Raw genomic sequence first — 11,140 nt, 5'->3', positions numbered from 1 at the left:
AGGTAGGTATGTAGAATGTAGGGTACGGACCGTGCCCTGTAAGGAAATGTATTAATCCTTTTTTTGGGTTAAAATAATTTGGTATATTATTTAACTTTGGAATAAAATGATGGAGACCTCTTGCTTTAGCGGAATTATCCCATTCGTTTTGCCATTTTCTATATATTTCTTCTAATGCTGACTGGTCAATCTTATAAAATGGATTGCTCTAACGTTAACGAATCTATTTCGAGCTGCTGTGAATAGAATAAGGTGGGTCCAAGTGGTCGCCGACATCATCAGAAAATAGGTAGAAGTAAACAAAAATCAATTTGACAATAAAAGAAATATTTATTGGAAATATTTACGTTATTTATAATAATAACTAACTACTTATTTAAAATAGAACATACTAAACTAGTGTACAGATACTTATTAAATTCTGACGAATTTAATTGCTCTATTTTTAGGTTTAGTCTCAAAAACTTCTATTTCTTCCACTTCTTTCGGGATGTCCCGTTCTCCTTTCAATTCCTTTAATCTTTTTTCTAGTGCTGTCATCTTAACCTTTATTCTTTGTGCTGTACACTCCATTTCAGCAAAAGTGAAGTCCACATTCTTCTTTTTATTTGACCATTCCTTGATCTTCTCCAAGCAATTACAGTCGAACGGATTCGAATCTATGTGGTTCGTTTCTGCTTTTAGTATTTTATCTAGATTACCATCTAAACATTTGATATTATTTTTGTTGAGTCTCAAATCATTAACTTTTATTCCCGATAAAAGGTTTTCATCGAAACTTTCTAGAACATTGTTATCTAACCACAAGTTGTTAATTCTGCTGAGATCCGCGAAAGCTTCAGGATCTATCTCACTTATTTTATTATGACTAAATACCAGATTAATAGTGAGGTCTATTTTTCCATACTTTTTATCACCTACCATGTTTTTAAATGCATGGGCTGGTAGCTTTTCTATGGAATTATTCTGAAGCGAGATCCTGGTCAATAGCGGTGTATTCTTGAGCCATTCTGGATTCCATTGCGTTATGAAATTGTCAGCAAGTTGAATGTTTAAGAGATCCGGCATGTTGTCAAAGGCCTGTGGATGGATTGTTGATATCTGATTGAGGCTAAGGTCTAGTGTAGATATTCCTAAATGGGAAAATACATCCTTTGCAATCGACTTGATGGCATTACCTAAAATTTAAAAAAATTATATGTACTCAAATTAGTCAAGTATATTATACTAGATTTATGAAGTTTTAGGTACGGAGAATAAAGTAAGAGAAAAAAGGTTATACGCAGAATCATCATTAACATTTTGAGTCTAATGCTGAACATAGGTATCTCGTAAAGAATTCCATTGTATTCGATCTTGAGCACCCTGGGTCCCCTGGGAAATTCTAGCTCGCTGTGATTTGATGGTGGTATTATAAGTTTTTTGGTTCGCTGAATCAAATTTAAGTGGGCTGGAACCCCAAATATGGTGCGTTTAATTGTTATTAACAAATTATGGTAAAATTAGGTATTTTACAGGAATTATTAAAAGCCCTGTAAATAAATTGATAGTGTTAAGGTCTTCTCTGGTGAATTTTTCGTCGATGAAACAAATGTGACTAGTCGCGATTACTCAAAATATGTTCTTATTTTGTTAATAACAAAATAATTGTTTATTCGCCGAAAAGCTCGAAATAATGTACAATCTACAGCAAGTTTGTAGTCTTTTTTATAGTATTTTTATACTCTAAATCGATTATCACTAGTCGTGATAGCTTAAACCACGTTCCGACTTTGTTATTAATAAATTATTGTAAAAAACTGTTTATAGTACGTTTACTCGCGGCTTTTGCTCTAAATTTAAAAAAACCACTTGGACTGACATGAAATTTGGCATACACGTAGCTAACATGTCAAACAACGCAAGTGATATTGTGCGTATGTGTAATTTTACCCTGGGGGTGACTTTCACCCCTTTTCGAAGGTGAAAAAAGATACCTTTAAAATAAGTCCGGAAATCGATAAACTGATTAATTTTAAGCAACTGTTGTTCTATAGGGTTTTTTCATATAGAATATGTTCATTTTTCAACAAAACAAACACGTTTTTAGTGGTTTTATAAGCAGTTTCGAACCAATGAAACATATAGATCAGATAAATACAACATAATATATCATATAAGTAAAGCAACTTGTGAAGCGGTAAAGATTGATTTCATTTGAGACGCTAATTAGGGGTGATTTTATCGATTTTTTTTCCAAAAAAAAAGGGACCAACTTTATTTTGAGCGTAACTTGCTTATTTTTGATACTAGATACTGTATGTATGAGTTGTAATGAGTTTTCCTCAAAAAGAGCTTCATTTTTTGGGTATTTTATGTTGAAATTATTCGATTTGGAATTTGACGAATATGAACCTGTTGTTCATTAGCTACAACTCAGCTTCTACTGGGTCTACGGACCTCACGCATACACCATTTTTTTCACTTTTTTATAGTCTATATTTTTACTAACAAAATTTTTTTTGAAAAAATACTTCCTTTTTGAGTAATTTGCGAAAAACCGTCTAAAAACATGGGTTTTTTGTTAAAAAATGAACATATTCACTCGCAAATAACTCGAAAAGTATTGACTTAGTGAAAAAACTCTATAGAACAAAAGTTACTTAGAATTAATCAGTTTCTCTACTTCCGGGCTTATTTTAAAGGTATTTTTTTTTCACCCCCGAAAAGGGGTGAAAGCACTCCCAGGGTAAAATCACACATCCGCATAATATCACTTGTTTCTTGACCTGTTAGCTACGTGTATGCCAAATTTCATGTCAGTCTAAGTGGTTTTTTAAAATTTAGAGCAAAAACCAACGTAGAGTAAACGTACTATAAACCGTTATTTTTGCAATAATTTATTAATAACAAAGTCGGAACGTGATTTAAGCTTAAGCTATCACGACTAGTGATAATCGATTTAGCGTATAAAAATACTATGAAAAAGACTACAAACTTGCTGTAGATAAAGCATTATTTCGAGCTTTTCGGCGAATAAACAATTATTTTGTTATTAACAAAATAGTAACACATTTTGAGTAATTGCGACTAGTCGCATTCGATTTAGCGACCACAAATACACCAGAGAAGACCTTAACACTATCAATTTATTTACAGGGTTTCTAATAATTTCTGAAAAATACCTCATTTTACCATAATTTGTTAATAACAATTAAACGCACCATATTTGGGCTTCTAGACCACTTCCATTTGATTCAGGGTCCAAAAAAACCTATAATACCACCATCAAATCACGGCGAGCTAGAATTTCCCACGGGACCCCCTATGTTGCGGCTAGACTACATGTAAACAACGATTTTAGTTGTTAAAGATTATTAATTAAATTAATGAATAATTTAAGCGATTATATAAGTAACTGTTAGCCAAAAATATTCAAAAACAACGAAACATCAACTAATGTTTACATCTACTGCATAGCTTATTAAATTTTAGTAATGGTCTCCATTTTAAAAAATTTTTGGTCATCTTTGACTCTAGCAACATGGCCTGCCCAGTTCCATTTTAGCATTATAACTTTAATTTTAACAACAACATATTTCACAAAATTCAAGTGACTCAGAGAGCTATGGAAGGGAGAGTGTTCAACATTAAGCTCAGCAATCGAATATTTAATGAAGAAATAAGAAGACGATCGAAAGAAACACATATGTACAGCAATGTAATCTGGTTTGAGGCAGATCTCAAACCAGATAGACTAATGACATCAATAGCTGGTTACGAATGGATGCAAAAAACATCGAACAGAAATGAATGGATACAACTAAGGGAGAATATGGAACATACTAAATGAGAGTGCATCGGTTAAGATAGTTCAACCATGTTCAACATCGACACTTTAATCACTCAATACAAGGAATTGCTGATGCGAAGGTTCCTGAAAGAAACATAAGAGGAAGACCAAAGAAGACATGAAGGAGGCGTTTAGGAAGGACACGGAAGGCATGCAGGAGTAAATAGGGAAGCTGACCCCGCATAGGGATTAAGGCAAAGAGAAGCTCTAAATTCCATCAAATAATTTCAAGCAATTTAATTTAAAATATAAATTAGACAAGGCGAAACCGGCGGGTTCGTTGGAAAAAATATTCCCATGAGATTTTTTTGCATAATCCTATTCGTGAGACATCCCAGAATAAGGTTCAAGAAGTCGCCCACGTGAAAAGAGGTCCAAATTTTTTTTTTCAATTTTTTTTAATCAAATTTCAGTTTTTTGGACGATTATGGACAAAAAAGGTCTCTTATAATTTTTCTCTAAAGTTGCTCGTTTTAGAGTTATAACTTTGATTGAGGTATTAGTGGTTATAAGCAATTTAAAATTGAAAAAAAACGAAAAAGTGGCGATTTTTAAGGCTTAATAACTCGGTTAAAAGTTATTATTATGAAAGTTAGAAAGTGATCAAATAAAAGTTTAAAGCCCGCCCTACAAGATCCTGAAGAAATTTTTGTCATTATTTTATCACTAAGCTGTTATTTTTAAGTAAAAATAATGAGCGCCATGCACGTATTAGGCAGCCGGCAATGATGAGTGCGAGAGAGATGCCATTCCGGCAGTCAATGGTGCATCTTACCAGTGGCGACGCGTGACTTTTTCTAAAGTGTTACCAAAAACAGATGCAAAAAATCTTATTTAAAAAAATGGAGATATGGCTAATTCGCTAAATGTATATATAGTTCAATAATATCATTTTGTATATCACTTGAAACTCTCGAAAAAACAGTTGATGGTTCTAGATGTTGGCAAAATTTTTGATCTTTTTTGGCAATTAATGTTAACAATTCCCTGTAATTGCCTCGAATGTCAGAGCTGTCGCCCTCAAAATGACCACAAAACGCTAATTCTTGTTTGGCCAAAAAACATACGGTATCTATTATAAGTAAGCTAAGGATATAACTATCTATTTTTTTAACAACAAACTCATTATGTTTAGTTTAGCAATATTTGCTTTAAAAGCTTGGTTAAGAGAACTTTGGATCCTTGTTTTGCCAAACTGAATCAAATTGGGTATACATCTTACATGTAGGTAACGGAGAAATTTCATGTCTCTTTTTAAAACTCTAAAATATTTAAATCGTGAACCTGGTCCACCTATTTTTCTGTAGAAACCAGAAGACATGGCCAACAATACAGTCTATTTTTCTTGCAACCACGTAACCAAAGATTTTCATTGTACCAACTAAATTTAAAGTATCTAACTACTTTTTTTGATGCCTTTTTTAAATAATTATTATGTAGTTGATCGATTACGCAGCGACACTCATCCATGGTGAACTGCACGCACACTTTTTATAGGCACTGTAACCAAATTTAAATCTGGTAACAGCCCTATTAATATATACAGAGCGCTTACGCCCGTCGCTCCTTTAAAATTTTCAGACACTTGCCGGTCCCGAGCCGTCCGAGCGACAGCGGGATAACCATTCATTGTCACCACAAATGAGACTGGTAAAAGAATATAATAAAGTGCAACTGAGTCACATAAACTCGCCAATATTTTCGTGTGTCTACGAGTAGTTGGCTATTTACTGAATTAGGTACTATTAACACATAATATAATAATATATTTCTATTGGTAAAAATATAGATAAATGGAATTATTCATCGTCATAAAATATTTATTTGCAATATTTTTAACTGTTACCAATGGTAACAGTGGTTACATGGACGCTTCGCTAGTGCATCTTACTCGCACTCACATTTACAGCCGCGTCAACTACGGCTCATTAATAATAATTAAAAACAACAGCTTAGTGATAAATTAATGACACAAGCTTCAGGATCATGTAGTGGAGACTTTAATCTTTGATTTGGTCACTTTCTGAATTTCATAATAATAATGTTTAACGGAGTTATTAAGCCTTAAAAATCGTAATTTTTCGTTTTTTTCAATTTTAAATTGCTTATAACTCGAAAACGAGCAACTTTAGAGAAAAATTATAAGAGACCTTTTTTATCCAGAATGGTCCAAAAAACCTAAAATAAATATGTCCGGGCCAAAATATTGATTTTTGCAGTTTGATTAAAAAAAATTGAAAAAAAAATTTGGACCACTTTTCACGTGGGCGACTTCTTGAACCTTATTCTGGGATGTCTCACGAATATGATTATGCAAAAAAATCTCATGGGAATATTTTTTCCAAGGAACCCGCCGTTTTCGTCTTGTCTAAATGGACTGTTTTTTGAACAAAAATGCAGTAAGATGGAAGTAAGATCATTTTATCTTGAATTTATTAGTGAACTATGAATTTATTAGTTTTGTTAGTTCTTTGAACTCCTGATCTTTGATGGGCTTAAAGGATATCTTCTTCTTCTTCTTCCTTCTTGTATGTAGGCTTTAAAGCCTGTTTCTTCTTCAATATTAGCCTCCTAAATTATTTAAGTTATCGTACCATCTTTTTCTTGGTCTGCCAATACTTCTTCGTCCATTTGGAGACTTATCTCGTGCTATTCGTACTATCCTATCCTCTGCCATTCTACTAATGTGTTCGTTCTACTCCTGTTTCCGTTTTGTCGCCCATCTATTTATGTCTTCTACATTACATGATCTGTTTTCGCTTCTCTCCCTATCCAACAGACTTTTCCCTGATATTCGTCGAAGTATTTTCATCCGTGCTGTTTCTAGTAGTCTTCTCATTTTAGCTGTGTCAGGTCTTGTCTCAGCCTTGTATGTCAGGTCTTGTCTCAGCCTTGTATGTCAGGTCTTGTCTCAGCCTTGTATCTTGTATGTCAATATAGGTCTAATTGCTGCTTTATAGATTCTTGCTTTTGTGTCTTGTATTAGGTGTTTGTTCTTCCAGATTGTGTCATTAAGGGATCCCGCCGCTTTAGTTGCTTTTAAGCCTTGTTGTCGTACTTCCTCTTCAACATCTCCGTAACTGGTTATATCTATTCCCAGATATCTAAACCTTGCTTCCTGCTTTATTATTTTCCCATCAATTTCGATTTTACATTGTAGTGGGTATTTAGATGTTGTCATACATTTGGTTTTTTTCTGCTGATATTATCATATTGTATTTCTTGGCTGTTGTATTGAAGATGTGTGTAAATCTTTGGAGATCGTCTTCTGTCTCGGCGATTATTGCGGCGTCGTCTGCATAACATAATATTTGGATTTCTTTGTTCCCCATTTTGTAACCATGACCTTTACGTACTGCTTCTATTATTTCGTCCATTATTATATTAAAGAGCAGTGGGCTTAACGAGTCACCTTGTCTGACTCCGCTTTGTACTGGTATAAACTGCGTTAGTTTTCCATTTATCTTTGCCTGTATTCGATTATGAAAATGAAATGAAAGATGCAGTCAAAGAAGATCTAGGCAAAATGGGAGTGCGACAATGGGAATTAGTGGCACAGGACCGACAAATATGTAAGGCATTAGTAAACGCGGCAAAGAATCACGAAGAGTTGTAGCGCCATTGATGATGATGATGATTATGAAAATAGACGTTTTTGATGGTTTGTATAATACTGATTGGTATGTTTCTCCTATACAGTAAATGTAAGACGTATGTACCTAATGTAGAATATAAATAACAAAAATTAACTAGAACTTACCTTTAAGTGACAGTTTTCTTAGGTTAGGTACATTACTGATAGCTCCAGATTCAACTTCTTCAACACCACAGTACTCAATAACCAATTCGTCCAACTGGTCTAGATCTGCCAATGAGCCTTTGGTAAGTACAGGTATATGTTGTTCCTTCATTTCAATGGCATCATAAACAGTTTTCGGGGGCAAAAAATCTGCTAGTTTGTTTCCAGACGGGATCTTTTTCTTGAACTTTTCTGTAAAAACACTAAAGCCTTTGAACGTGACATCTTTAAAAGTCACTTCTACACTTTTGCCGAAGCAAAAAGGAAGAAATAATAACACAAGAATCTTATTTACGATCATTTTTACTACAATATTTTTATGTAGAGTTTAGATTTATTTATATTAAATGTATCTTACGATTCCGTGAAATATTTTGCTTAGGGTTATCGCATGATAACTTCTACTTATTGTTAATTTAACGCTAAGCAAAATAATTTGTTTCTGGGAAGAATATGAATGCATTATAAAATAAAGCATAATATTGTTTTTTGTACTAAATAAAAATGGGGGGATTTCCAAAATTAAATAATAGTAAAATTATTATGTCAAATAACAACACTACCTATACACTTATACAGTGCGAGGCAAATGTATGGATTGCAAATGTCTGGAATTTATACCTGAAGCGGATAATTATTATAAAGTTTGTTTTATAGAAATTGTGTAATATGGGTGATTTTCATTATGGTTTTTGCTTTTGTTCTTCTTCCTGTGCCATGCTCGAGTATCGTGCGTTGGCTATATCAAATAGTGTTGCCCAAAATCGGTCTGGGTCTTGCAGTCTTGGTCTTGTTCATGCGGTTTTGCAAGACCAAGACCAAGACCAAGACCGCCTAATTTGAGCAAGACCAAGACCAAGACTTACCGTGCAAGATTTGAGCAAGAACAAGACTAAGCCTGCAAGACTCTTGCGTCTTGCAGTTAGAACTGAGGGTCGTTTTAGAGAGTATATTAGTTCGGGTATATTCTTAGATACTTTATGAGAGCCAAAAAAATTTTAACAAAAATTTGGAAAATTTGACTTATACGCATTAAGAACAATACCACAAACATACATAGCGAATCAAAATATCTATTAAATAACACTTGACACATTTGACACGTACTCATCATTATTACAATGCGAAAATAAAATATTTTTACATCCTTTCCCAGCAGACGACACCTTCGCTCTGAAATTAATTGTCCAGCTTTTAAGAATAGCCGGCCTTTATTCATACATTTATATTCTTGTGTTGCGACCTTGCGATGCCGACAATAATGTCGTTAAAAATCTGTAGTTGATAAAAAATATGCCTATTACATCTTATCCGTATATAGAATAGTAAGACTATTATGTATATTTTTTCTGTTGATTGTGCAATGACCTCATTCGGTTAGACAAAATTTGCTGAAAGATTGCGGCTAATACTTAAAAGCATTAATAACGAGACACATTAATGCAGATAATGCCGGCTATACATACCGTGTAAACAAAATAACGAAATATTTAATAACGATATACTGTCTACCCAGGCATTGAACAAAGAAATATTACAGTGAAATGTATGCAAGACAAAAACACATTTATAGCAGTTTTTTCTGTAGTTAAATTAAATTGGTCATTTGTTTTATCAATCGACTGTTCTTTTGTTACTCTTTGTATTTGGTGATATACACTACTCCAAGAACTTAACGCACCACCTTAAAAACGGGTCATTTTTATGTCTGGAATTTCCTAAACCTGTTGTCCGATTGAAGTGATTTTTTTAATATGTTATAGCCTTAAGTTGTGCTCACTACGAAGAGCAATGGATTGTATTCTCGCTCCGACCCTTGCTCCTTGGTATTTATATTCGTTATATTCGTGAATTCTCGCATTTAAAATACTGTATTTATTTTACATCAAAAAAACAACCCATATATGAGAGATGATAAAGGGATGTTGCTAAATGAGCCTGAAAAAATAATGGAAAACTGGCAAAACTATTTCACAGAACTGCTAAATAAGAGCGAAGTACAAAAGGAAACAAACCATGAAATTGAAGATGATCAGATAGCAATAGAAATACCCACAGAACAAGAAATAAAGAACGAAATAAAGAGCTTGAAAAATAACAAAAGCCCAGGAATAACAGAAATATCGGCCGAAATGATAAAATCAGGAGGAAAAAGACTACAGAAAGAGATATATGATCTGATAAAAAGAATATGGGAAGTAGAAAAAATGCCAGAAGAGTGGACCATAGCAAGAATATGCCCTATACATAAAAAAGGTGATAGAATGCTATGCGAAAACTACAGAGGCATCGCACTATTAGAATTAGTTTACAAAATCTTGGCACAAAGTATAAGTAAAAGGCTAAGTCATTATTCGGAAAAAATACTGGGGGAATACCAGGCAGGTTTTAGAAACAACAGATCAACGACTGACCAAATATTTGCCTTAAAAGAAATACAGACTACCTGTTACGAACATAAAACAGTACTATATGCTTTGTTCATAGACTTTAAGCAGGCTTACGACACAGTAAATAGACAGCAGATGTACGAACTGATGAAAGAATTGGGGATACCAAGTAAAATTGTCAGGATGATAAAGATGACGATGGAAAACACAACAAACGAAATAGCTTGGAAAGGGTATACATCCAAAAAGTTTGAAACCAAGGAAGGATTACGACAAGGAGACCCACTATCAACAATGGCATTCAATCTAACATTGGAAGGAATAATCAGGAAAAGCAGAATAAACATGCAAGAAACGATATTTAAAAACGGCCACCAATGCATAGCATTTGCAGATGATCTGACGCTATTAGCAACAAGCAAAAAAGAACTACAAAAGTTAATGAAAAACATAATAACAGAAGCCAAAAAATTCGGACTTAAAATAAATGAAGAAAAGACAAAGTATATGATAATGGGAGAGATCCAAAAAGAAAAAGAGAATAACATCATAGTACAAATAGATGGAGAAAAAACATACTCGTTTAAAAGAGCCAAAGAAATTATTTACCTGGGAGCCAAAATAGATGAAAATGGTCATGAAGAAGGGGAGATAAAGGCAAGAATAGCTAAAGGAAATAAAAAATATGGAGCATTACGCACATTATTGAAATCCAAATACGTATCAAGAAAAACAAAAATAAGAATTTATAAGACTGTTATCAGACCTACAGTAACATACGCAAGCGAAACATGGGTGCTCAAAAAGTCAGAAACAGACCTGTTAGAAAGATGGGAGAGAAAAATGCAAAGAGCAATATATGGAGGTGTGAAAATAGAAGGTCAGTGGAGAAGAAGAACCAATAAAGAATTGGAAGAACTATATCAAGAGCCAACGATTACGACGACGATCAAAGCACAGAGAATACGATACTTGGGGCACATAGAGAGAATGGGAAGTAAACGAATGCCAAAAATGGTACTTTCACGAAGACCAATACAAAAGAGGAGGAAAGGCAGGCCAAGGAAAAGATGGAAGGACAGTGTATATGAAGACTTGAAGAAAAGTAACATTGAGAGA

The 11,140-nt window shown here is 33.7% G+C and overlaps 1 protein-coding gene across 1 annotated transcript; it reads right to left on the bottom strand.

Annotated features, from left to right (window-relative positions):
- Positions 1-310: 310 nt before the first annotated feature.
- LOC114332359 (phospholipase A2 inhibitor) lies at positions 311-8,064 on the bottom strand. Its single transcript, XM_028282145.2, has 2 exons — positions 7,593-8,064; positions 311-1,178 (listed from the first exon to the last, which is right to left on the bottom strand). Exons 1-2 carry the CDS (start codon positions 7,930-7,932, stop codon positions 415-417), a joined length of 1,104 nt encoding a protein of 367 aa, XP_028137946.2. The 5' UTR covers positions 7,933-8,064; the 3' UTR covers positions 311-414.
- Positions 8,065-11,140: the final 3,076 nt, after the last annotated feature.

The sequence above is a fragment of the Diabrotica virgifera genome, chromosome 5 (assembly GCF_917563875.1).
Source record: "Diabrotica virgifera virgifera chromosome 5, PGI_DIABVI_V3a".
Classification (NCBI taxonomy): domain Eukaryota; kingdom Metazoa; phylum Arthropoda; class Insecta; order Coleoptera; family Chrysomelidae; genus Diabrotica; species Diabrotica virgifera.
Note: the sequence above shows the minus strand (reverse complement) of the source record. Positions and strands in the feature narration are given on the sequence as shown.